Raw genomic sequence first — 27,434 nt, 5'->3', positions numbered from 1 at the left:
GAGTTGAAAAAGTGAGTTATGTGAAAAATCACATGAGTGTAATAATAAGCCAATTTTATTTTATTTAATCAATGTCATTTATATATATACATATTTTAAGTAAGCTGTACACCAACCTGGGGCTCAAATTCATGACCCTGAGACCGAGAGTTCCATGCTCCACTGGCTGAGCCAGCCAGGCGCCCCAAGCCAATTTTATTTTAAAGTTTGCTTATTATTGGGACGCCTGGGTGGCTTAGTTGGTTGGACGACTGCCTTCGGCTCAGGTCATGATCCTGGAGTCCCGGGATCGAGTCCCGCATCGGACTCCCAGCTCCATGGGGAGTCTGCTTCTCTCTCTGACCTTCTCCTCATTCATGCTCTCTCTCACTGTCTCTCTCTCTCAAGTAAATAAATAAAGTCTTTAAAAAAATAAATAAATAAATAAAGTTTGCTTATTTCTCTGATTTAAAAAAAATCAACGCCCCCCCCCCATGTCCTCTAAATTGATGTAATTGTTTCTGACTTAAATTTGGATGTTATCTTTCTCAACCATACTGCATCTGGGATCCTTGGAAACACTTTACTCATTTATTTTTATAATTTTACTTTGCTAACTGAAAAGAAGGGGCTATTCCGTAGAGCTTCTCTCTGATGAGATTTGTCAGTGAATGACAGCTTCTGAGTGGAATTTATTTTCTGGAATGATGTTGGATATTAACTTGTCTTTATTTTCACAGACAGGGCAGAAGGTTTTTCTTAGCATTACCTGCTTTCTGAGTGGTTTTCAGAACCTTAAGCTTTGCCACAATACTTTGCAGTGGATGGAACTTAGAATGATGTTCCCACAGAGTCACTGGCTTCTGTGGTTTCCTCTCATGCACCCTGCATCTCCCTTAAACAAATTTACGGCTATTTAAGCAAATGGCTCCAAAATAAACAACAACAACAAAAAACTACTGAAAAAATACACAGTACAGGGGCACCTGGGTGGCTCAGTGGGTTAAAGCCTCTATCTTCGGCTCAGATCATGATCTCAGGGTCCTGGGATCAGCCCCGCATTAGGCTCCCTGCTCAGTGGGAAGCTGGCTTCCCTCTCTCTCTGTGGCCTCTCTTGCCTACTTGTGATCTCTGTCAAATAAATAAATAAAATCTTTTTAAAAATTACATAGTACAGTTCACTGGATATTCCAGAGGTATTATCTCACTGCATGTATGCATGCTGTCGTCCACTGACATTAGGTGCTCTGGTCTCATCTACCAAGTGGCACCACATCCTTGTTCTGTTCAAGCACAAGCAGCAAATCCAACACATTCATAGTCATGGCCTTTCCCCCAGACCTTTCTGTGAAACCAAAGCCCCAAGCTCCATTCTCATCTTTTTTTTTTTTTCTTTTTAAGATTTTATTTATTTTTTTGACAGACAGAGATCACAAGTAGGCAGAGAGGCAGGCAGAGAGAAATGAAGAAGCAGGCTCTCTAAGCAGAGAGCCCGATGCGAGAATAGATCCCAGGACCCTGGGACCATGACCTGAGCCGAAGGCAGAGGCTTTAACCCACTGAGCCACCCAGGAGCCCTCCATTCTCATCTTGATGGGACAAAAGCCAATTTCATCCTGATGAGTATGTTGGTGTCCTTTTACTTTCTTCCATTTTGTCTTTTTGAAGAACCCAATTATGAACCATCAATATGGTCTGATGGACACCTCTACACCGGTCTCTTCAGGCTCCCTGGCATTCATCCCTTCATCTCCTTGACGGTGACATGTGGGTCTCTCAGTTCTGCTTCACCTGCTGGGCAAGAAAAACAAATGTTCCAAGTACAGTCTCTAAGGTTTTAGTTCCTTCTAGAACATCCTGCTATTTATTTAATCAACCTTACACATTTGCAGGCTCACATTTCACATCATTTAGTCTTCTAGGATATTTTGATTCAAAATTCAGTAACAGTGATAGGAAATCTGCTCCTCCTGCTTATAGTGTGGACAGCTATAAGCTCTATCTTGAAAGGTCACACTGCCCTGCTATGATGATGACGCATGAAACCACAAACAGTCTACTTCTGAGGAGCCACAGTCCCTTTCTCCACACATCTACCCTATAACCATCTGTCTCCCACGCCTCCCAACTTAGAGGAGACATCAAGCCCTGGTACTATCAGTGCTGTTGTTACCTCTTGGTTCCACTGACCACTGGGTTCAACCACCAGCAACAGACAGGTGGACAAATGCCTATGTAAGCTGTGGGGCCAGTGACCGGGATCCACCACCTCCTGACAAGTGACTCCCCTGGTAGGGTCGTTGCCTTGTGATTATCAACATAGGGCTCTAGGGTCGTCTGACAAAGCTCCCTCTCCAAGCACACACCATTCTTTGGGCTGCACATCCCTCCGTCTCCACATCCCACAGCTCTGTGACCATGGCTGCCACCACCTCCTGCCCCGCTCCTCACGCATCTGCCTGACCTACCCAGATGTTACTGCCTCTTCTTAGTCCCACTCTTAGATTATGGTAATGGCCAAACACACAACCTGAGACTGGACAGATGAGCCTGACAGCACTTTATTTATCCCCTAAATTCACATCTCTGAGAACAGGATAACACTCACCATATAAAGGCCCACATGGGAGCTGCATCTAAAAAAGAGTGAACGAACCGGGGCTGTGAGATGTTATCCTTGTAGAATGAAAAGGTTGAGAGCACTCTGAATCCCACAGGAGGATGGGACTGGCTTGTTTAAGCCTGTGGGCTGGTAGGGACTGAACCTTCTACAAAGAGATAAGCGGGAACTGCGCCATGTTCCCTTTGTGAAAAGGGTTGTTGGGCTAGAAGCTATTATCCCACGAAGCAGTGTGGGGAGGAGAACTTGAACTCAGGCCATTTGAGCACTTAGTCTCATCAAACGTCAAGAAAGTGCATTATATAGGGTTTAGGCCTTCTGCCACAATTTGGCAGATAGCATCCACAGTACTGTTGGCAATACTCACACAGGATCCCTTAAGACCACCAACTTCCCACGGGTCCCCATAGCAGTGTTACTCCAAATCGTTTTACAAAGACCTCACCCTGTGGCTCTGATCCTTGCCTCAGACTCAGACACACAGAGCCACGTGTGGATCTCAGATAGCCAGAGTTCCATTCTATTTCCTTGATGTACTTGCTGACACCTCAGCAAATAAAAAATTTCTCTTTCCCCATCATTCCAAGACCACCCCCATGAATTGCCCATCCCAGGCCTAGTGATTCTCACAGATAATCCTATTTTCCCCTGACCAGGCTGAATGAAACACTTCACACTCCACCAAAGTCCTCAAAAAATCTTGCTAAGTCTAAAAAGTGGCTCTAAGTACCAGCTCTGGCCTGAGTGTCATCTTTCATCCATTACCCCTTGTCTCTGCATCCATCGGAAAGCCACTCTTCCCTGGGAAGCTTTGGCTACCTACCAGACTATATCCTGCCTGATACACCAAATCTTTAGGTCCACTTACCTACATTTATAAAGCCTAATACCATCACCAGGTACCCAAGCAAGAGACCCAGTCCTGGGTCCCCATTCTCCACACATGGCCTCCAAAGAGCTTTGCCACCACAACCTCAAGCTTGCCTCAATGTGGCCCACAGCTTACTCATCGTGGTACACACCTTAGCTACCACATCGTCCATGTCTCTAATCTGAATCCCTCCCCAGACTTCCTGACCTGTGTGTTAGTTGCTCATTTGAGCAACCACTCCAGTCAATGATTTGTAAAAAACCTCAGACTTTTTTTTTTTTTTTAGAGATTTTATTTATTTATTTGACAGACAGAGATCACAAGTAGGCAGAGAGGCAGGCAGAGAGAGAGGGGGGAAGCAGGCTCCCTGCTGAGCAGAGAGCCTGATGCGGGGCTCAATCCCAGGACCCTGAGATCATGACCTGAGCCGAAGGCAGAGGCTTAACCCACTGAGCCACCCAGGTACCCCAAACCTCAGACTCTTGAAATGGCCAGAACAAAGCTCCTGATATCCTCAGTGAACACCAACTTGCTCGTGTGAATTTCCCACCAGCTTAAGACCAAGGCTTGATCTTTCCTTCTCAGCTGCTTATATCCACCGATCTTTGTCCCACCATTTTTCCTCACATTCCTCTTTTCCATTTATCTCTTAACTCCGGCAAAAGACCCAAGGGGCGTAGCATCCTAGCATGGAAACCAAAACTACCCTTCAAGCAGCAACAAAACCACCCAGATCAGTCTGAGCTTAACCCCAGACACAGGGACTCACGCCTGTGCAGACCGGCCAGGGAGTGACTGACAGTTACCTTTACCTCATGATAAAGCTATAAATCACTCCCAGAGGGGGTGACAACTACAAATAAAATACCCAATGTGTGAAGAAGTTCATTCTGTCAACCACCTGCCCAGCTCCTTGTGTGTCCTCAGTCCCACATGCTTAGACATCACTCTTTCTCCACTCTAGATCCTTTATAACCTTCCCCGGCTATTGTCTGGAGAGTCAGTCTGACACCTTTGTTGTGACTGTGTCTCCCTTCCATTGTAGCTGTTGCCCCAATAAAACCTTGTCTGCTTTTTTTTTTTTTTAATTTTTTTAATTTTATTTGTTTATTTGAAAGACGGAGATCACAAGTAGGCAGAGAGGCAGACAGAGAGAGAGAGAGAGGGAAGCAGGCTTCCTGCGGAGCAGGGAGCCCGATGCGGGGCTCGATCCCAGGACCCTGAGATCATGACCCGAGCCAAAGGCAGCAGCCCAAACCACTGAGCCACCCAGGCGCCCCCCTTGTCTGCTTTTAAATTCGAAGTCCAGCCTCGCCTCAACTGTTACTGTGTCCATGGACCGGATTCTAGTAACACAGTGATGCAGCTCCCATTCCTTAGACCAAAAGCTCTGAGATCATCACTGATTATCTCTTTTGTTCCCTCACTGTGCACATCAGAAAGTCTAGTTGCCCCTCTTAAAACACACAGCCAGAATCCAACTATTTCCCAGGCAACAACCCCTCCATGCACCCTCACCTGGACTAGAGCAGGAGCCTGACAATGACTGTCATTTGTTAGGACCCAATCAAGCCCATAGTCTGTTTTCCACTGTGAAGCCAGATGAAGCCTCCCAAGACCTTGGGATTGAAATTTTTTATTACTTCTAGAATACACACCCAACATCTCTGGCAGTCACTTGACAAGACACCTATTCATTTGCTATTTACTCCTACCTCAAAGGAAGGAGACCTGTGGTTTCTGAACATTCCTGACCTCAGTTTCCTGGAAGCACTAGCACATCCTAGTACCCACTCCTGGGTTAACTTTCCACACCTGTTTGCAGACGATTACCAGAAAGGGAATGCCTGCCTGAGGTATGGCAAGGACGCTCTCCGTTGAACTGTGGACTTCCCACCACAACCTGGGCTTAGGGGTTCTCCAGGTTCACCAGATTCAAGGAGGGAGGAATGGCATGAAGAGCCTCGGGACACCACAGTCAGAGGACACTGGGGTGAGGGTCTGGGGCAGTGAGGGACCAGGACACCCTCCAGTTCCCTGTGTAGCCCTTCTACAGCCACGAGAACCTGTGCTGAAGAGGCAGGCCCTTAAGAAGTGCGTCAGTGCTGGGATTCGACGGGCTCACTGGACCCCTGCCTGGCCCAGGAGCCAGCTGACCTCAGGCTTGGTTCTACTCTGCGCCTGAGTACTCGGTTTTGCCTTTTACCAGCTGTGTGACCTTGAACAAAGACCAAATCTCTCAGGGCCTGGATGTCCTCATCACCCCTTAGGTCCCTCCTTTGGCCAAAAGTCCCCTTGGCGTCCAAAGTCCTCACGAAGGTACCGCACCTCGGCCCGCCAGTGCAGGCGTGGATCCGCCGGACCCTCTCGCCCCTGAAGGCAGAATCCTCCCCCCTCAGGCCCCCTGCAGCCCCCGCCCCCGCTCCCGCACGCAGCCCGCGGGCGCTTACACACGCGCCCCCACCCACCGGCGCCTCCCTGTCCCGGACACTGGGGCCTGGGCCGCAGGGCCGTGAGCAGGCGCCTCGCGCTCGGGCCTCCCGGGCAGGGTAGGGGGCGGAGGGGAGGGCCCAGGGGACGAGAGCTTACCTCAGCTGTGTCCCTGGGCGCGGCCGCCGCCATAGGAGCCTCTCGGCGGAGCGAAGTGATGACAGCTGAGCGGCCCGGGCAGTCGCAGACACCGAGGTCTCCAGGCGGTCCCCGCAGGCGGCGAAGTCCCCGACCCCTAGACTTTATCCCGGATAAAGCCGGCTTTCGCGCAGACACCGCCCCTCCCCGACCCTGCCCTTCCCTGCTCTTCCCTCCGGAACCTCCCACAAGCTGACAAAACAAGCAAGCCGCCCAATTATTGGTCAAGGACCCGACGCCGGAAGTCCCGCCCCGACCCTTTGTGCTCAATCACGGGGCGCCTCTTTTCTAAGCCTTTACTGGCTCAGAGACTCTGTCGTCAACGCAGGGCGTTCTGGGAACTGTAGATCGCAAGGCCTAGGTAAGGGGATTCCCCATCTGACCCCGGGAGAGAAGGCCATCCTTGACTGCGAGGCCCTCTGGGGAACGGAACGCCCCTGCTCAATGGCAGAGGGTCGGTTGCCCCTCTTTAAGGGGCCATATGCGGGTATCTGGAGGCTAGTCACCCAGGCATCCATGCCATTAATGAGAACGACAACTCTATCATAAAGAGGCTATGAGCAGCAATACGAATTGGCCCAAAACTGAGGTGCCATTTTCTGCCATACAAAAATTGTGATGCGTGCAGGGCCCAAATCTACTATAAACCACTGCATAGTAACTAGAACCCCCAAATTTAGAGACAACTTAAACTATAAGGTTTTTCTTATTTTACGAACCGAAGCAACCCATGGTAGGCAGTTCTCAGGTGGGAGACCTGGGAGCTAGGAATGTATCACAAGCAGCAAATGAGACAAACGTGCCTGACAAGATTCTTGTCAAGTTTCCTCTAGGCCAAACCTGGGTGAGGTCTTTGCCTACTGGTCAGAGAGAAGGGAATGTGGACCTCGCGAAGACTCAGGTTACTCCTAATTTGCTGCAATACGTCCCAGAACAGATGTCAGCTTCCTGGAGCTGGCTCTGGTGGTGACTGATGCACAATGTGGGGACCTGCCATGTGGTAGAGATGGAGGGGCCTTGGCCACAGAAACTGGCAGGGACATAAATCTGGAAAGAGCACTGGGCAAGTTAGAAAGTGCAACATAGCCACACACACTTCCTGCATAAATGAAATATATGGGGAATCTTCCCACTATGGAGGTTTAGATGTATGAGATTCAAAGAGGACAGACGGCTACTCAGAGAGGCTTTGATCCATTTTTGTTACACTGAACAAGGAGATTGCATGTTCCTTCCACAACTAAGGTCTTTCTCCAGTGTGAACTAACATTGATAATTGAAGGTGGAACTATAGCTAAAATATTTAATATATTCACTACACTCTTAAGGCTTTTCTCCAGTGTAGACACCTGGTTCTGAGCAAGTGTGTCTGTGTAGCTGAAGGCTTTCTTGCATTCTCCACAGTTGGGATGACTTTCTGCCAACCCACATGTGATGGTTTTGTTTGGCATCCTCTTCTTGCAGAAATACCTTGGGGTGGCCAGTAAGTGCTTCCTAACCTCCGCATAGGTAAAGGGCTTCTTTAGCATCTGGAACTTGCAGCTCTTCACACATGAGGGCCCTTCCATGTTGCTTCTGAAGCTTTTCACCAATATGTTAATCCTGGTGACCCTGAGAGTTTACACTGAAATAAAATTGTTTGGGGGGCGCCTGGGTGCCTCAGTGGGTTAAAGCCCCTGCTTTTGGCTCAGGTCATGATCCCAGGGTCCTGGGATCGAGCCCCGCATCAGGCTCTCTGCTCACCAGGGAGCCTGCTTTCCCCTCTCTCTCTGCCTGCCTCTCTGACTACTTGTGATCTCTGCCAAATAAATAAATAAAATCTTCAAAAAAAAAATGTCTATGATACATCTGCTCTCTGATATACAATTTCTGTCCATAATGTTTTCCATGGCACTCAGCCAACTGTAAGATGTGCTTCAAGATATGGATACATGTATCACAAGGGTGGATTTTTTGGAGGAAGTGACCTGCCTTGGGAGTCCTGATCTGTGCTATTCCTAAACAGAAGGTACCTGGGTTCTCTGCTCCACACCAATAACCTGAAAGCAAAGAAGTGACAGTGCAGCATGTGTTGATGTTACTGGAGGAATGTGTCCACACTGATTCATTGAATTACAACAACTGAATTACTCAAAGGAAAGGCAACCAGAAATAAATCCGGGGGATGCTTTTCAAGAAACGGGAGTAAGGTTCTGGTTGCAGAAGTGGCTACCGTGCATTACTGGACCCATAAGGGCACATACTGGTAGCAGCCTCCCCAGGAAGACACAAGGGCAGGGCGAGTGCCATAGGTAAGCAAGGCAGATGTACAACTTCTTCCACCAAGGCCTCTCAGTGGGTACTTGTCTGCTGGTGACTTTTAAGGCTATGCAGAAGTGGGTGAAAGCCCAGGACAATCCAACTGCAACAAACAAGTGGGAGTTCAACGCCAATGTCAGGCTATGTGTACACTTCAGGACACAATATATGCAGGTCAATGTTGCAGACTGCTTCAGAAGCAGCAGTGAGAGGGATGGGTAGGATGAGGAGTACCGACGAGGGAAGATTTTCCCTAGGTTTTGACAAGTCAGAAAAATATCAACAGTGGAAAGATAGCAGACACCTGGGTGGCTTAGTCAGTTAAGTGTCTGCCTTCAGCTCCCATCATGATCCTAGGGTCCTGGGACTGAGTCCCACATCGTGCTCCTTCCTCAGCAGGAAGACTGCTTCTCTCTCTGCGTGCTGCTCCCCCTGCTCCTGCTCTCTCTCTCTCTCTCTCTCTCTCTGATAAATAAATATCTTTGAAAAGAGAGAAAGGAAGGAAGGAAGGAAGAATCGATGGATGGATGAATGGATGGGTGGGTGTGGCCACTGACAATGGCACCAAAACTCTAGCTGGACAAGACAGGTTGCTGGTGCAATTGAACACAGCCCTGACAACACACTCTCCCCAGCTGCCATCTACCAGGGCCAGGCTTCCTCTGACCCCATCCTGCTGTGGCTTGGGTCATATCCAACCTGTGATGCAAAAAGAACTCTTCCCAAGGTCTTGGTTGAACAACTACATGGGACATGGAGGTTACAAACACTGGAGGGAAAAAAATGCCAGATGAGTGGCAGTACAGGGCCAGGGCAAGTCAGCATGCAACAGACCACAGAAAAGAGATTTAAACGAAGAGAAGTGAGTGGGAGGCTCAAAAAACAGCTCATGGTCCAGGTAGTAGCAGCCATGAGAATACAAGTAACCCCTGGCACCAGCCAGCACAAGGGAACATCAGCTGAATGAAGCAAGCAAAGTCTAAGGTGCAGCAGTGCCATGGACAGAAACGCAGTCACCGAGGGTGCCTGGGTGGCTCAGTGGGTTAAAGCCTCTGCCTTCGGCTCAGGTCATGATCCCAGGGTCCTGGGATGGAGTCCTGCATCAGGCTCTCTGCTCCACAGGGAGCCTGCTTCCTCCTCTCTCTCTCTCTCTGCCTGCCTCTCTACCTGCTTGTGGTCTCTGTCAAATAAATAAATAAAATATTTAAAAAGAAAAGAAAGAAACGCAGTCACCGGCCGGGAGGAAGGCAAGCAGGGCAAGACCCTTTGGCTTACTCTAAGACTGCTGATGCTGAATCTTTCCCTGTGAGGCTTCTGGGCAGATGTTGGGGCTGTAGAGGAGGGAGGTGGTCAGTGCAAACAGCCCAGCCCTAGCAACCACAGCACCTGCCCAGGAACTGCGGATAGAAGCAGTGTCCATGGTCCCACTGTGAGAAGGAAGCCCACAGCACGCTCTGGGGAAAGCAGGGTCAGGGAGGGGCATGTGAAGCCTGGATCAGGGCACTGGGGAGAGCATGAGTGCCTTGCCCAGTGAGGATTTGAGAATGTAAGCGCCAAGTTCTTCTGATTCATGCTGTGGTACAGCTCCTGAACCTCATCCAGGAGCCCCCACTCCTCCCACAAGTACACAAGCATTTCCTCAAGTCTCATAGTGCCTGTCACGATAGCAACAGATGAAAACTTGTCTTCCTCCAGAGGTGCATAGCTCAGAGGGGATGCCAGTCCCTGGTCCCACTGATGCCCATGCTCTTCTAATGGCCCCATTAGTACTCTGCTCATCCTCACCAAGAAAAGGCAGGTAGGCAGATGCCTTCTAAGCAGTGGGTCTGGCCCTGAGGGCTCAAACCCTCTTGCCGGGCAATAACCCTGGGGTCTCCAAGATCATGAATCCCAGATACGACCCAAACCTGGCTTCACTAGTTCACCTTGAGTTCCCAACAGCAAGGCCCTGGAGCCATCGGTCATACTTCCTTTCTATGTGTGTATCATTCTGTGAACCATACTTCCTCATAGCTCCTGACAGCACAGTCACATGTTAACAGTCACCACCATCTCCCTCTGCCCCACTCCACAGGCATCTCTGGCCTCACCTAGGGACTCAGCACAGGACATCCAGAGAGCGCTTGACAAATTCAAACAGGATCCAGCACAACCCAGACCTCAGATGGGTCCCACGGCCCAGGAAAGCCCTGAATGTTGCTTTGAAGGCCTCACAGCCTACCTCTGAACCTTTCTGCAAGGTTAACCACCCAGAACTCCATGTGAGTTTGAGACACCCGTGCCATCTTCCCACTTCCACAGTGTACTTGCTCTCCCCTCAGCAGCCATTATCCATTATTCTCTAATAAACTTTCATTAAAATCTGAACATCACAATGGGGCACCTGGGTGGCTCAGTGGGTTAAAGCCTCTGCCTTCAACTCAGGTCATGATCCCAGGGTCCTGGGATCGAGCCCCGCATCGGGCTCTCTGCTCAGCAAGGAGCCTACTTACCCCTCTCTCTGCCTGCTTCTATGCCCACTTGTGATCTGTCTGTCAAATAAATAAATAAAATCTTTAAAAAAAAATCTGAGCATCACTGATCCCCCTGCCTGCTATAGTGACTCTCACAGATGATAACCTTTCCTCCAGACCTTATTCACCAGCAAGACTGAAAAACCCCAGACCCCACCAAAGCTCGCCCCAAAATGACACTGATTCTGTACAGTTGTGGACAGCAGAAGCCTCAGTGTCCTCTTGTCTCAATTACGCCCATGCCTCCACAGCCATTCCACATCCACTCACCCCACGGAAGCCTTGATCACCTGTGAGATAATCCTCCCTTCATTTTTGTGTCCCTACCACCCGCAACCATGTGCGTGAGCAACAGACTCAGCCCTCTTTACCATCTCTCTAACCTATTAAGAGCATCAACACCATATCATGAATTCCCAACTTCACCATCCTAGTTGATGGAGCTTCAGATGCTAGGACCAAAATGCCTGGGGTCCCTTCTGATGACTCCTTTCTCTCCCTCACCTACAATATCCAGAACTCTAATTGGCTCTTCTTTAAAAATGGACCCAGAATCCAGTCACTTCTCTCTCTTCTACAGCCACCATTGAGTTCAACAACCAGTTCACCTGGGCTGCTTCCGGTCCCTGCCTCCTCTCTCATTTCTTTTCTTTTTCTTTTTCTTTTTTTTTTTAAGATTTTATTTATTTATTTGACAGAGAGAGACACAGCAAGAGAGAGAACACAGAGGGAGTGGGAATCGGAGAATCAGGCTTCCCACCAGGCAGGGAGCCCGATGCGGGCATTGGTCCCAGGACCCTGGGATCATGACCCGAGCCTAAGGCAGAGGCTTTAACCCACTGAGCCACCCAGTCGAACCCACTCTCCCTACCCCACTGCCCACCTCCTCTCTTAACCCAATACACAATCTGCCACTCTGCAGGGTGCCACTCAGACCCTGTTACTTTATCACAGCTGGAACCTACAACACATCTGAGGGAAAGAAAAGTTATCCTGAGAGTTTCAAAAACCAGTCCTTCAGGGACGCCAGGGTGGCTCAGATGGTTAAGCGTCTCCCTTTGATTCAGGTCATGATCCCAGGGTCCTGGAATGGAGCCCCACATCGTGCTCCCTGCTCAGCGGGGAGCCTGCTTCTCCCTCTCTGCCCCTCCCTACCAACTCTCTTTCAAATAAATAAAATCTTTTTTTTAAAGATTTTATTTATTAGACAGAGAGAAACACAGCAAGAGAGGGAACACAAGTAGAGGGAATGGGAGAAGGAGAAGTAGGCCTCCCACCAAGCAGGCAACCTGATATGGGGCTCGAACCCAGGACCCTAGGACCACGACCCGAGCTGAAGGCAGCCACTCAACAACTGAGCCACCCAAGTGCCCCTAAATAAATAAAATATTAAAAAAGAAAAATCAATTCTCCAAGTGGAGCTTTGTTTACATTAGACAAACTGGAGTTTTATGGGTGTTTTTTTAGTTTTTTTTTTTTTTTTTAGTTTTATGGTTTTTAAAAAAGATTTTAAGTTTTTAAAAAGATTTTATTTAAGTAATCTCTACACCCAGTGTGGGGCTCGAACTCACAAGATCAAGAGTCACATGCTCTACCAACTGAGCCAGCCAGGCACCCTAATTTTGGATTCTAACAAACATGGTGCATAGACACAAAAAACCCTCACATAACATATGTACTTTTGAAAAATGCAATACAGGCCGTGATCGTATAGTGGTTAGTACTCTGCGTTGTGAAAAATGCAATACAGGGCACCTGGGTGGCTCAGTGGGTTGGGGCCTCTGCCTTAGGCTCTAGTCGTGGTCCTGGCATACTGGGATGGAGCCCTGCTTGGACTCTCTCCTCAGAGGGGAGCCTGCTTCCTCCTCTCTCTCTGCCTGCCTCTCTGCCTACTTGTGATCTCTGTCAAATAAATAAAATCTTAAAAAAAAAAAAAAGAAAGAAAAGAAAAGAAAAATGCAATACGTGGGGCACCTGGATGGCTGTGGGTTAAGCCTCTACCTGTGGCCTGGGTCATGATCTCAGGGTCCTGGATCGAGCCCCACATCGGGCTCTCTGCTCAGCAGGGAGCCTGCTTCCCCCGCTCCCTCTGCCTACTTGTGATCTCTGTCAAATAAATAAATAAAATCTTTTAAAAATAACCAATTGTATTTTATTATAACAAACAAAAATAATGCTTGGTTGGGGTGCCTGGATGGCTCAGTGGGTTAAGCAACAGACTCTTATTTTTGGCTCAGGTCATGTTCTTAGGGTTCTGAGAACGAACCCCACATCAGGTTCTCTGCTCAGCGGGGACGCTGATTCCCTTCCTCTCTCTCTGCCTGTTTGTTCTCTCTCTCTGTATCAAATAAATAAATAAAACCTTTTTAAAAAAATATTTCCCACATTCATTGCACTCATAAGCTTTTCTCCTGGGTGAACTCCCTGATGGGAAATGAATGTTGCCATCTACTTAAATTTGAGTTCCCACATTTGGGGTGTATTGGTGGCTCAACTGGTTAAGTGTCCAACTCTTTGTTTGGGCTCCGGTCATATCTCATGGGTCATGGGATCAACCTCCCATTCTAGATCCAAGTTCAGTAGGAGAAAGCATATGCCCCTCCTCTCAGTGTTCTCTCCTTCTATAAGATAAATAAATAAATCTTTAAAATATTTTATTTATTTATTTGACAGACAGAGATCACAAGTAGGCAGAGAAGTAGGCAGAGAAGCTGGCAGAGAGAGAGAGGAGGAAGCAGACACCCCGCTGAGCAGAGAGCCTGATGTGGGGCTCGATCCCAGGACTCTGGGATCATGACCTGAGCCGAAGGCAGAGGCTTTAACCCACTGAGCCACCAAGGCACCCCTAAATAAATCTTTTAAAAAATAACACATTTCCTACAATCATTACACTTTAAAGGTCATTCTCCTCAGTGAACCTTTAGGTGTATACTGAGGTTGTTTCTCTGGCAAAGGGAACTTCCACAGTCACTGCACACATAAGTCCTTTATTCAGTGTAAAGTCTAGTGAGAAAGGAAGTCAGTCCTGGTGATAAAAGATTTTGAACATTCACTGCACACATAAGGTATTTCCCCTGAGATCTCCAGTGATAATGGGAGGCAGACATAGAGGTAAAAGATTTAGAACAGTCACTACACTTAGAAGACCTTTCTCCAGGTTGAATGCTCTTAGTAATCAACACTGAGCTACGGTTAAGATATTTTGCACAGCCACTGCGAACGTAACAGTTTTCTCCATTGTGCCATCTCTGAAACTGAAAAAGGACAGAAGTATACAACAATGTCCTCAAAGGTCACACCACTCTGCCAAAAAGGAAGAGAGGAAAACTGTGAACATTCTCTCTCTGAGAACTTACACTTGGAACGCCTATCCAGCCCAGTCTCCCCTGCCAGCCCAGCTCCCCTCCTCAGATAAACACCAGACCCTGGTGCCTCTAATGCTGCTCTCCTCTCACCTTCCCACCAATTACTGTTCAGTCCTCAGCAATAACACGCAGGGGACGCATGGAAACAAGCTAAGCTCTGGGTTTGGCCTGCAAGTCCCATCCTCCTGCCACAATATTACCATGGAGTCTCCCAGGGAGAGCCCTCAGCACAGCCAATTATAGGCTCTGCTCTGCCAGGAAGTCTCAATACCAGAGTCCTGAGGCCCTTAGCTCACACTTCCTCTCCAGGTGTACCTGATTCCATACACTATACCTCTCGCACATCCTCACACCCACAGATGAACGCCCATACCTTCCTACCCCACACCAATGGATTCTCTGTTAACTCACACTTGTACCTCTCACATGACAACCAAGGGATGTGTGACAAACACAAAGAGGTTCCACTACCACCCCAGTACTCCCAAGGATCCCAACTGAGGGAAAGCCTCAAATACTGCTGAGAAGCCTCCTCACCTGCCTCTAATCCTCCCTGCAGTACGACACTCACAACCACTGTCAACCTAGGATCCTCCTACACCATCTTCTACTTCTCTGCTGCCTATGGTGGCCCTCGACAATCAGGAACAAACCATCCTCTACTGAATCTTTGTGAAAACCCCAGCACTAAGGGTCTCCCTGCCAGGCACACAGAACCACAAATCACATTTGCCCCAGACCTTTTCTGGCACGAAGACTCAGAAACACCCCAGACACCATAAAAACTGACCACAAAATTCTGCGGAAGCCCTAGAACACAGAAGAGAGAACAGCCCCAGTCTCACTGTCATCTTGTTTAAATTTTCAACATCCTCAGCCATCTCTTCCAATCATCCCAAGCAACCTTGGTCATTATCAGCCAGATCTTTCTCTCTCCTTCACCCATGGTGACAATGCCCGACAACCACCACCACATGCTGCCCAAGACAACCATTCTTCCACACAACGTAGTAGGATACTGAACCTACTAGCAGCTTTGTCATTACACTCTGTGTTCCGTTCCGAAATGGGATCCAAATCTCCACCCGGGTCCACATCACAGCCATCACTTTTCAAACCCTCCATCAGAAACTTTCCCTACTGTCCCAAGCTTTGCCATCCAGCTCCCCAATTATTCCATGACTCACACTTCTCTGACACATCTGAGACTGTAAAATTCAGCACATCACCAAGGTCTTTGGTTATAATGCAAATGAACACACCAGCTGGAGTATTTATATATATATATATATGTACAATATTTATTAGCAATTTTCCTCTCAGAGACACAGCAAGTATGGGATGGAATGCGATCTGCTCATTCCTTCATGTGGGAGAGCCCGATGCTGCTTTCAAACCACCCCTTCGAGGGCACACAATGTCTAAGATCAAAGGTAATTAAACAAACATGGCACTTACTGATACATTAATCAGAGCAACATGGGGCACACAATTCCTGTGTGGTGACCTGGAAGCTACAAATAGTCATCAAAGCATCAGGAGACCAGAAACACCCCTGTGGGACTTAGCCTTCCTGTGCGAGTCACCACCCAGAACTCACATCGCCCACTGTGGATCAACACTGGTCACATCCATGCCCTAACTGGGAATGGAACAAGAGGTTCCAGGTACCCAGAATTTGGATGAGCAGTTGAGAACGTGAACAGCTCAGCATCATTAACCATGTTGGGGTGGTGATGTACGCACACCAGGAACTGCCAGGTGCCAGACGCTGCCAATGACTTCCATCTTGCGGTGACTGCACCCATATCAGAAAGCACTATGCAGGTTCCGAATTTTTCTGCAAATGGCTGGATCTTATGGGAAGTCACTGCACTGGGGACATTCAAAGGAACCACAGTCGATTCAGAGGTTGTCCTCCAGCCTAAATGCCACCAAGCAAGAAGTATCACCTGTGCTGTTTTAAATCCTTCCTGCAGTGTGAAGGCCATAATGATGTCTCAAACCATTATGACTAATAAAAAGATTTCCCACATTCACGACACTTTAAGGCCTTTCTCCAGTGTGACGTCTCTGGTGACGATGGAGGGCAGAACTAGCAGTGAATGATTTCCCACATTCACTACACTCATAAGGCCGTTTACCTGAGTGAACCTTTTTGTGTACACTGAGGCTATCTTTTCGGGGAAAGGATTTGCCACATTCACTGCACTCATAAGGCCTCTCACCGCTGTGAACACTCTGGTGAGCACGATGTTGATTACTAGTGATAAAAGATTTCCCACATACACGGCACTCATAAGGCTTTTGTCCAGTATGAAGTCTCTGGTGATAACGGAGGGCAGAACTAGCAGTAAATGATTTCCCACATTCATGGCACTCATAAGGCCTTTCTCCAGTGTGGACTCTCTGGTGACGACGGAGGGCAGAACTAGCAATAAATGATTTCCCACATTCATTACACTCATAAGGCCGGTCACCTGAGTGAACCATTTTGTGTATACTGAGGCTACCTTTTCGGGGAAATGATTTGCCACATTCAGGGCATTCATAAGGCCTCTCTCCACTGTGAACTCTCTGGTGAGAACGACGTTGATTACTAGTGATAAAAGATTTCCCACATTCACGGCACTCGTAAGGACGTTCTCCAGTGTGAAGTCTCTGGTGATAACGGAGAGCAGAACTACTAGTAAAAGATTTCCCACATTCACGGCACTCGTAAGGACGTTCTCCAGTGTGAAGTCTCTGGTGAGAACGGAGGGTAGAACTAGCAGTGTAAGATTTCCCACATTCATAGCACTCATAACGCCGTTGCCCAGTATGAAGTCTCCGGTGAGAAGATAGGGCAGAACTAAAAGTAAAAGATTTCCCACATTCACGACACTCATAAGGCCTTTCTCCTGTGTGAAGTCTCTGGTGAGAACGGAGGGCAGAACGAGCAGTGTAAGATTTCCCACATTCACAGCATTCAAATGGCCGTTCTCCAGTATGAACTCTCTGATGATGAAGGAGGGCAGAACTAGCAGTAAAATTTTTCCCACATTCATTACATTCATAAGGCCTTTCACCTGAGTGAACTTTTATGTGTACACTGAGGCTAGTTTTTCGGATAAAGGACTTGCCACATTCACTGCACGCATAAGGCCTTTCACCAGTGTGAACTCTCTGATGATAACGTAAGACAAAACTACCAGCAAAAGATTTCCCACATTCACTGCACTCGTAAGGCCTAATTCCACTGTGAATTGTCTGGTGATAACGTAGTGAAGAACTACCAGCAAAAGATTTCCCACATTCATGGCATTTATAAGGCCTTTCTCCAGTGTGAACTCTCTGATGAGAACGGAGGCCAGAACTACTGGTAACAGATTTCCCACAATCACTGCATTCATACCGTCTTTGCCCTGCATGAGATCTCTCATGATCTGAGAGGGCAGACATAGAAGGAAAAGATTTTGCACAGCTATGACACTTATACAACCGATCTCCAGACTGGACACTATGAGTAAGCAACACTGAGCTACCGCTAAGAGATTTTGCACACCCGCTGCAAACAAAACTCTCCACTCCACTGTGCCATTTCTGGGGATGAAGGAAGACAGATTCAGGGCCTAAAAATTTCCCACATTTGCTGCAGGTGTACTGCCTGGATCCACCCTGAGTCTTACCTTGCTCATTTAGGGTTGGTCGTTGCCCAAGGGATTCTCCACATGGACCAAACTCATGATGTCGTGCTCTAGTATGGTATCTCTGGTGTATGGCAAATAAGGATTTGTACCTGAAAGTTTTCCCACATTCACTGCACACAAAGGACTGTCTACCAAGGTGGACACCCTGCTCCTGTGTATCCGTGTGTTTGGGACCAAAAGCGTTCTTACATTGGCCCCAAGTGCCATGACTGCTTCTGTGAATTAACGTTGCCCTGCAGTGGGGGATCGAATGTGGCTTCTCCCCAGTAAGACTGGCCTCTTGCCCCAGATGCCCCGAGCCAGACAGCAAGTCCTCCTCAACCTCTCCACAGGTAAAGGGCTTTCCCGAACCACCGGATCCCCAGCTCTTGACAGCAGAGGCCCTGTCCACATGGCTTCTGAATGGTTTTGCTCCCGCAGGCTGCTCCTGCTGCTGCTGCTGCTCCGACTTCACACTGAAAGAAAATCGTTTCCCGCAGGCCCCACACCTCAACCGTTTTTGGCTGTTTTCTTTCCCCTGGAGTTCAGCCAAGTGGAAAATGTCTCTCAAGACGGGACCGCACATCTCACAGGGGTGGGTCTTCCGGGAAGACAGAGCAGCCCTGGGCGTCCAGGTCTGTGAAACGCCTACAGAAGCGCTCTGTGCAAATGGGGCCTCCTCATCCTCTGCTCCACAGCAGCAACCTGAAGGCAGAGAAATGCTGGTGAAATACGTGCTGGCTGTAGCGAGGGGGTGAGCCCATTACACACATGCACCCGACTCATCTAGGCAGGATGGTATAGCATGCTTTTCCACACACAAGAAAAGAAACTCAACTATAGGACAGGCCACTGGGCATTTCTGGGCCATTTCTGGGCCATTTCTGGGCCAAGCGGTGAATATACTAGGGAGAACACACTAGGAGGACAGAAAACTAGGGCAGGTCAAGGAAGAGAGCCAAGGTTTACAGCTTATTTTCTGCCCAAAGGTTTGTGTACCACGGTTGCTGCTGCTGGCCTCTGGCTGAGTAGAGGGCTGAGTACAAGCCAATCACATGAAATGGTCTGCAGTCAAGGACAGTTTAAGGAAACGTGACTATTTCATTTCAAAATGCCTGGGGGTGAATGCTGAGATACACAGAAAGAGCAGTGATAGAAATGGGTGAGATTGGATGCCCGAGATGCAGGGATTATCCCTGTACCAGAGTAAACAGAATTACCAAAGGAGTAGAATCCACCCGACATGGGTGCCCGGGTGGCTCAGTAGGTTAAGCCTCTGCCTTCGGCTCAGGTCATGATACCGAGGTCCTGGGATTGAGCCTCGCATCGGGCTCTCTGCTCAACAGGGAGCCTGCTTCCTCCTCTCTCTCTCTCTGCCTGCCTCTCTGTCTACTTGTGATATCTCTTTCTCTGTCAAATAAATAAATAAAATCGTAAAAAAAAAAAAAAAAAGAATTCACTTGACAAAAAAAAGGTCAACGGTGAGGAAGGTAAGAGAGAAACGGGGGGTGGCCATCGGCAATAGCTCCAAACTCTGGCTGAGCAAAGAAAGGTTCCCAGTATGAACAAACACAGGCCTGATATCCCACTGCTGCCGGTAGCCATTCATGAGGAACAGGCTCCTTCTAAGCCCATCTGCTCATGTCTGGGGCATGTCCACGCTTTTATACACAAGGCACTTGTCCTGGAAGCCCTAGAAGAGCAACTAGAGCGCACCAGGAAGACAGACAAACTGATGGAAAACAGGCCAAGCCCACTGCCAGCACTGTCGTAGAGCTACTCAGGACACAATCGACACAGAAAAATGTCCTGTGGGACTGTTATCAGCAGGAAGATAGAAGAAGAGATACCATCCTTACCTCCAAGAAAAATAAAGGCAATAGTGGCCATGAATGACATGAGCCTCGGTGGGATCAACAGTCCAATTAAGACGGACCGGTACACGGGGGAGCGTCAAAGAGGGCACATGCACACAGAAAAATCCCTGCAGATTGTATCAGCAGAGACATGTGGGGATGGGTGGGCAATAAGGCCTGGGCTGTCTCCACCGGCCCCAGGGTAGGTGCAACTGAGGTCCCTGCTCAGCAGAGCCCCCAGCGTCCTGCTCCACAGGGGACACTGGGACATCTGCCACCAAATCAACCAAAGCCTAAAGCCCAAGGAATCTTCAGAAAGAAGATCCAATCGTTAGGCCGCACAATTTCGAACTTAAAACCGGACTGCAAAGCTAGATGATGCTAAACAATAGGGTGAAGGCATAAAAACAGAACAACGGAGGGGCACCTGGGTGGCTAAGTGGGTTAAAGCCTCTGCCTTCTGCTCTGGTCATGATCTCAGGGTCCTGGGATCAAGTGACCCATTGGGCTCTCTGCTCAGCAGGGAGCCTGCTTCCCCCTCTCTCTCTGTCTGCTTCTCTGCCTACTTGCAATCCCTGTCTGTCAAATAAAGAAAATCTTTAAAAAAAGAAAATAAAACAGAACAACGGAATGGAGGAAGGAAAAGCCCATAAGGATGGCCACACACAGTCCACTACTCTTTCACTATTATGCCAAGAGGGAAAAATACCCTCTCTCGCACTGCTGTGAAACCGGACTCCCCAAATGCAAACAGTAGGGGTGGATCCCCACCCACAGTACCTAGAAACACACGTGCAGTTGATGCAAGACTGAAACCCATGACCGGAAACCATAAAGCTCCCGGCAAAAAGAGACGGAAGAGCCTCTTTAATCTTAGCCCTGGCAAGGATTTTTTGAACAGGACACCCAAAGCATAGGTCACGAAAGCAAAAGCACCACTATGCCAAACTGAAAAGTTGCAGCAGAGCCAAAGAAACACACCAAAGAGTGAAGAGGAGATGTTCGGGCGCCAATGCGAGCTCACACTCACTAATCGTCAGAGAAATGAAAACCAACACCACAACGTATCACCTCGTAGTTCTCACAACGGCGATTACCAAAAAGCTAAGACGGGCTGGTGAGGACATGGAGAAAAGCAAACCCCCGGAACGCTGTTGCTGGCCATCAATTAGGGAAGTCACCATGGAACACATTAGCGAGAGCACACAGAAACGGGAAAACTGAACTACCCTATGCCCCACCACTGCCATTTCTAGCTATGTGTGTATCCCAAGGCAACAAAATCACTATCTGCACAAACTACCTGCATGTCCATATCCACTGCAGGACCATTCACAACACCCACAACAGCAACATCTTTCAGTCTGTGTCAAGGCTTAAAGTGACAATGAATATTACGGGGGGACTGCCAGGCTCAGCACGTAGAGCGTGCGACTAGGGATCACCGAGTGGTGAGTTCTAACCCCACAGGGGGTGTAGAGATTAACAGAAAAATGTAAAATTACTAAGCAAAATAGTAAGGTGACAAACAACATTTTGGAAATATGGGACGCCTGAGTGGCTCAGTCCGTTAAGTGTATGCCTTTGACTCAGGTCATGACTCTAGGGTCCTGGAATCCAGTCCCACACTGAGCTCCCTGCTCAGCGGGGAGCCTGCTTCTCCCTCTGCCTGTCACTCCCCCTCCTTCTATGGGCATGCTCTCTCTCCCCTTGTATAATCAATCAATCAATCAATCTAAAAAGTGGGGAAAGGAACGTTTACTGAGCACATGCATGCAGGAAATCTCACATATAAAAGAGGCAACAGGGTGCCTGGGTGGCTCAGCTGGTTAAGCAATTGCCTTCAGGTCAATTCATGATCCCAGAGTCCCGGGATCAAGTCCCATACCCGGCTCCTAGCTCCAGGGGAAGTCTGCTTCTCCCTCTGACTTCCTCACTCCCACTCTCTATGTCTCTCTCTCAAATAACTAAGTAAAATCTAAAAAACATATATGTATAAATAAATAAAATAAGACAATAAAAAACAGGATGCCTGGGTGGCTCAGTTGGTTAAGTGGCTGCCTTCGGCTTAGGTACTAAACCCCGCGTCCTGAGATCAAGTCCCACATCAGGCTCCTTGTTCGGCAGGGAGCCTGCTTCTCCCTCTGCTCTGCCTGCCACTCTGCTTCTTGTGCTCACTCTCACTCCTCTCTATCTCTGATAAATAAATAAATAAAATCTTTTTTTAAAAAGACAATAAAATGAATAAAAAAGGCAGCAGACTCACTGCCACAACATGGCTACACAGTGCCACCTGCCTCAATGTGAAGAACATTATGCCACGTGAAATCAATATGCAAAAAAGACAATACTGTATGGCATTATTTACAGGTATGTCCTCTTTACTTTTGAGAAAAGAAAAGGACCCATTTATTTGGGAAAGAGAGACTGAGACAGCACTTGTGCATGTGAGAAGGAGGGCAGAGGATGGTCAGGGAGACACACGTTCAACGACAAAAGGATTCACTCCTGAGGAACTAACATAGGGCACGCTGACTACAGTTAATACTGCACTGTAGCGCTGAAATTTGCTCAGAGGGTTGATCTTCCGATTTCTCACCAGCACAAGAAAAGTACTGATGCCAAGTGATGGCTATACTGATTCACTTCATTTTGGTAAGAACTTGATAATGCTGAACTACATGAAATCATTATGTAACACTTTCAGTCATAGAATTTGATTTGTCCATCATACCTCACAAACATGAATGGAGGCGGCCAGGGAGAAGAACAGATGTAAACATTATAGAAAGATCCACACAGGACCTTCTTGAGAAACGGCCCACGGTCCACTACAGCAGTGCGCATACCAATGCCTCCAATTTCAGGCACAGGCAGGCACAGGGAAATGTCACCTAAGGGAGAGGTCAAAACCTAGGCCATCGATGAGTCACGGACCTAGATACAGGGTCCCAGCCAGGGAGAGGGCAAGCAAGGTGCATTCCATCAGCCTCAGTGCAGGACCACTGACCTGCGATCCTACCCGATCAGGGCTCAGCGCAGCGGGTACTGGGGCTGTGGGCAGACAGAAGGGCACACCAACAACTCAGGGCCAGCAACAAAAGCAACTGCCCAGAAAGCTGGGGAAGCACGCAGTGAACACAGTCCACACCAGAGAAGGACAAACCCTCCCCTGAAGAATGGAGGAGGGGAGTCCGCAGGGTACAGAGTCCAGGGCAGGTCAAGGGGACGCCGAGGGCCTTACCCAGTGACGATACAAGTGCAAAGTTCTCCAGCATCACATGGTGGTACAGCCGTCTCTGAGCCTCATCAAGAAGCCTCCACTCCTTCCAGGAGAAGTACACGGCCACGTCCTCAAAGGTCACACCACACTACCATGAAAGGAAAACATGGAACCCTGAGCATTCTCTCTCTGAGAACCCACCAGCGTTGCAACCCACACACCCACCCCGGTCTCTCCTGCCAGCCCAGCTCCCCTCCTCAGATAATACCAGGTCCTGGTGCCTCTAATGCTGCTCTCCTCTCACCTTCCCACCAATCACTGTTCAGTGCTCAGCGATAACACGCAGGGGACACATGGAAGCAATCTAAGCTCTGGGTTTGGCCTGCAAGTCCCAAACCCCTGCCAGGATATTCTCATGGAGTCTCCCACGGTGTGCCCTCAAGACAGCCAATTACAGGCTCTGCTCTGCCAGGAAGTCTTCAATACCAGGACCCTGAGGCCCTTAGCTCACACTTCCCCTCCAGGTCTACATGATTCTGTAGACTGTACCTCTCTCATGTCTTCAGACCCCACAGATGAAAGCCCACACCTTCCAAAGGACTCTCCCTTGACTCACACTTGTCCTTGTCACATGACAACCAAAGGATTATGTGACAAACTGAAACAGGTTCCAACTACCACCCCAGTACTCCCAAGGATCCCAACTGAGGGAAAGCCTCAAATGCTGCTGAGAGGCCTCCTCACCTGCCTCTAATCCTCCCTGCAGCACGACACTCACAACCACTGTCTACCTAGGATCCTCCTACACCGTCTTCTACTCCCCTACTACCCATGCTGGCCCTCCACAGTTGGGAACCAACCATCCACTATTGGACCTTTCTGAAAACAACCAGCCCTAAGGACTTCTCTGCCGGGCACAGAAAAGCAAAAATGACATTTGCCCCAGACCGTTTCTGGCAGGAAGACTCCGAAGCACTCCGGATGCCATAAAAGCTGACCACAAAATTCCGGTGAAGTCCTAGAACACTGAAGAGAGAGCAGCTCCAGCCTCTCAAATACTCGCAGGAGGGGCCGCCTGGGTGGCTAAATGGGTTCAGCATCTCACTCTTCATCTCATAGTCCTGAGTTCAAGACTCCTGTTGGGCTCCACACTGGGAATGGAGCCTACTTAAACAAACAAACAAACAAACAACCCTCCCCATGTCCTCAGCTATCACTTGTCCCAGCATCCCACGGAAGGCTTGTCCGTGTATCTGCCAGATCACTGCCTCTCTCCTTCACCTGTGTTCACAACGCCCAGCAACCCCGACCACGAGTTGAGCAGGAAAACCACTCTTCAGCACATGTTACTAGGTCCCTCTGACCTACTAGGAGCATTACCATGACACTCTGCGTTCCCTTCCCAAATGTGATCCCAGTCTCCACCCTGGTCCACACAGCAGCCATCACTTTTCAAACTCTCCATCATGAATCTTTCCCCCAGTTTCCCATAATTTCCTGTCCAGCTGCCCACTTGATGCCATCACTTACCATTTTCTGAAACACCTAAGTCACCTAACACTGTGGAAACAAGTTCGGACACTCCCAAAGATAAGCAACTTACTGTTAACTTCCATCAGGTTGATGGGACTTTCCCTCCCTTCAGCTGCTAGAACTGTGAAAATTAATGAGGGGCAATCTTCCTAAATTGGGGTCGGGAGGTTGCACTGGGGGCAGCTCAAATACTACCATAGTGGGTGGTATCACCTGGGGGTCCAACAGAAAGAGATGGACTTGAACTTATTTGGGGATACTACTTCACTACCGTCCCCCCCCCAAGACAGCCTTTTCATGATCGCCCCACCCAAAAGCTCAGCCAATGAGAAGCCACTATACTTGGACCTTCTAGTTTAGGCTCCTGGGCTTGGAATTCATAACAGCTTTCACTCCTTTTCTTTAAATAAAAATAAATTTAAAAAAAAGACGACCTCTCTCTTCTCCACACTGGCTACGGCTTTGACTCGGCTTCTTCGGTCCCAAACGCTGTTCCCTGTCGCTCCCACAGAAACAAGATCTCTGCCGTAAAATCTCTGCAGTTTTTCTCTTCAAGCGTCACCGACCAAAAGCCCCGAGGTTCCCCTCACCCCCCCCCCCCCCCCCCCGTTCAATTCTCCTCTGCGACACGCACAATTCGCCTCAGCACTTCTCCGAGGTTCTCCAACATCCAGAGCGGACAAGGGGGCGGTCAGGCCACTACCAGCGAGTCTCTCCTGCTACGCGCCCTGTCTGCGCGTTCCCCCCCGGCGGCGGCGCTTCTCCTCGGCCCAAGAAAGCCCCCTGACACCCGGGTTAGACCACCTCCCCTCACCGCCAGCAGACATGGCTTCGGCAGGCAGGGACAGCGCCGGCCTCACCCGCCGCGCCGCACCCTGCTCCTGCTGATGAAGTCCCAGAACCTAAGTCAGGTTAGGTGGGGTGATGCCAGAACCAATGCAGCCGCGCCGTCCCCCGTTGGTGGCGCGGGCCCACTGCAGCCCCCGTCCCGGCTGCCGGTCAGCCCGGAGCCCGCACCCGCAAGCAGCCCGCCGGCGCTCCCACACTGGCCCCCGCCCACCGGCGCCTCCTTGCCCCGGACACCCGGGCCTGGGCCGCAGGGCCTCGAGCAGGCGCCCCGCGCTCGGGCCTTCGGGGTCTGGGTAGGGGTCGGCGGGAGGGCCCGCAGGATGAGCGTTTACCTCAGACGGGTCCTTGGGCACGGCCGCCGCCATCAGACTCGGCGGGCCACCAGCGGGCCGGAGGGTAGTGGACACCCGGGCTCAACTGTGTGCGGCGAGGAGGCGCCGCTACTCGCGTCTTCAGCGTCAGTTACCACGATCCCGACCTGCAATCCCGAACCCGATGAGATAAACAGACCTAAACTGGGACTACAACCCCGCAGCGGGGACGAGGCCGGAAGTCCCGCCCGCAGCGGATGCGCACGCCTAGATATGCCGTGTTCGCGGCCCTCATTGGCTCATCGCTGCGTCGTCAGGCGTTACGCCCTTCCGGGTGGGGTGACTCTCACGCTTCTGGCTGTCTCAGAGAGGGTGTGGCACACCCTAGATTTCGGAACCTTAGGTGTCCCTTCACGTCAGGAGAAGCTGAAACAGGATTGTCACCTCAGAGACCTTTTCGCAGAAGGCTTCGCAAGTCTAGGAAAAGACAGAATCAAAAAAAGCATGTCACCGTGGTAGACTAATGTGCCTGGATGTTGTGAGGCTGTTTATATCAAAATGTGTCATTTGTCATTCCTAAAACATAAGGATGAAGGAGATTGGAAACCGTGGCTCTCAACTAAAGGTCATTCAAGAGGGGCGCCTGGGTGCTCAGTGGGTTAAGCCTCTGCCTTCCGCTCAGGTCATGATTCCAGAGTCAGTCCTGGGATCAGGCCCCACATTGGGCTCTTTGCTAGGCAGGGAGCTTGCTTCCCTCTCTCTCTCTCTCTGCCTGCCTCGCTGCCTACTTGTGATCTGTCTGCCAAATAGATAAAAGCTTTAAAAAAAAAAAAGTCATTCAAGAAAAGAGAGGTCGGGGTGTTTCATCGGCTGCTTGCCAAGGTTAGTGTGTCTTTGCTGGGACAATAGAAATCATCTTTTTTTTTTTTTTTTAAGGAGATTGAAAATCCTACCAAGAAAGCATACATTCTCATCAAGATAAAAAGTATCTTTCTTCCTCTTGGTGATTATCCATGTCCTCCCTGTGAAAGTGCTTTCCATTTGTGGCCAACTGACTTCATTTTAAATGTGGCTTCCTTTACTAATTAACAGTACTTTGGAGGGAAAAGTAAAGAGCACATTTAGGGCCCCCTGATAAGTTAAAAGGAAAGATAAACGCAAATGTCATCTTTATTCATTGTCTAACAAATGTGCACTGACTCATTCTAGGTTTTCAGGAACTCTGGGTAGGTGTTAGGAGATATGCCAGCAGAAGACTAAAGTCCTGCCTTCTTGTAGGTTTTACTATGTTCAAAGGACAGGAAACATGAAGGAAGAAATACAAAGTATACGTTAAAATGTGCCGGGTGTGATGATCAAGTCATGTGGTTTTGGAATAAAAGAGAGATTCAGTATGTTGGAATCCAGAGGTGATGAACAAGAAAGAATTCTTGAGATGTCTTTGAAGACAAGTGGGGGTTTATTATTGCAAAAGGACAGCACCCGAGGCTAGACGGAGCTGCTGCCTAGGGTTCTGAGCAGTGGCTGATTTCATTCTCTGGGGTTGGGGGAGGTAAGGAAAAGGGAGGTGTTGAAAGTACTTTGATATGTTACCGAAGACTTGCCACCGTCAAGTTAAGGTTGTTTACACCTCTAGTGAGGCATTAACAGTAAGAGAGTTGGGAGCTTCCTGGAAGAACATTACATTTGGCCTGCTTAAAGTATCTGTCAAAGGGCTGCA

The 27,434-nt window shown here is 49.1% G+C and overlaps 1 protein-coding gene and 1 long non-coding RNA gene across 2 annotated transcripts; both read right to left on the bottom strand.

Annotated features, from left to right (window-relative positions):
• Window positions 1–424: 424 nt before the first annotated feature.
• On the bottom strand, window positions 425–6,925 carry LOC309852655. The gene is made up of 2 exons (XR_014305310.1): window positions 6,060–6,925; window positions 425–1,773 (listed from the first exon to the last, which is right to left on the bottom strand). It is a non-coding gene; the product is annotated as an uncharacterized lncRNA (long non-coding RNA).
• Window position 6,926: 1 nt separating this feature from the next.
• Window positions 6,927–25,965, bottom strand: LOC309852634 (zinc finger protein 211-like). The gene is made up of 4 exons (XM_082709698.1): window positions 25,736–25,965; window positions 23,043–23,169; window positions 18,053–18,647; window positions 6,927–8,499 (listed from the first exon to the last, which is right to left on the bottom strand). Exons 1-4 carry the CDS (start codon window positions 25,766–25,768, stop codon window positions 8,430–8,432), a joined length of 825 nt encoding a protein of 274 aa, XP_082565824.1. The 5' UTR covers window positions 25,769–25,965; the 3' UTR covers window positions 6,927–8,429.
• Window positions 25,966–27,434: the final 1,469 nt, after the last annotated feature.

Source organism: Mustela nivalis (assembly GCF_964662115.1).
Source record: "Mustela nivalis genome assembly, chromosome: 18".
NCBI lineage: Eukaryota > Metazoa > Chordata > Mammalia > Carnivora > Mustelidae > Mustela > Mustela nivalis.
The sequence above is the reverse complement of the archived record's forward strand: the minus strand, read 5'-3'. Positions and strand labels throughout refer to the sequence as shown.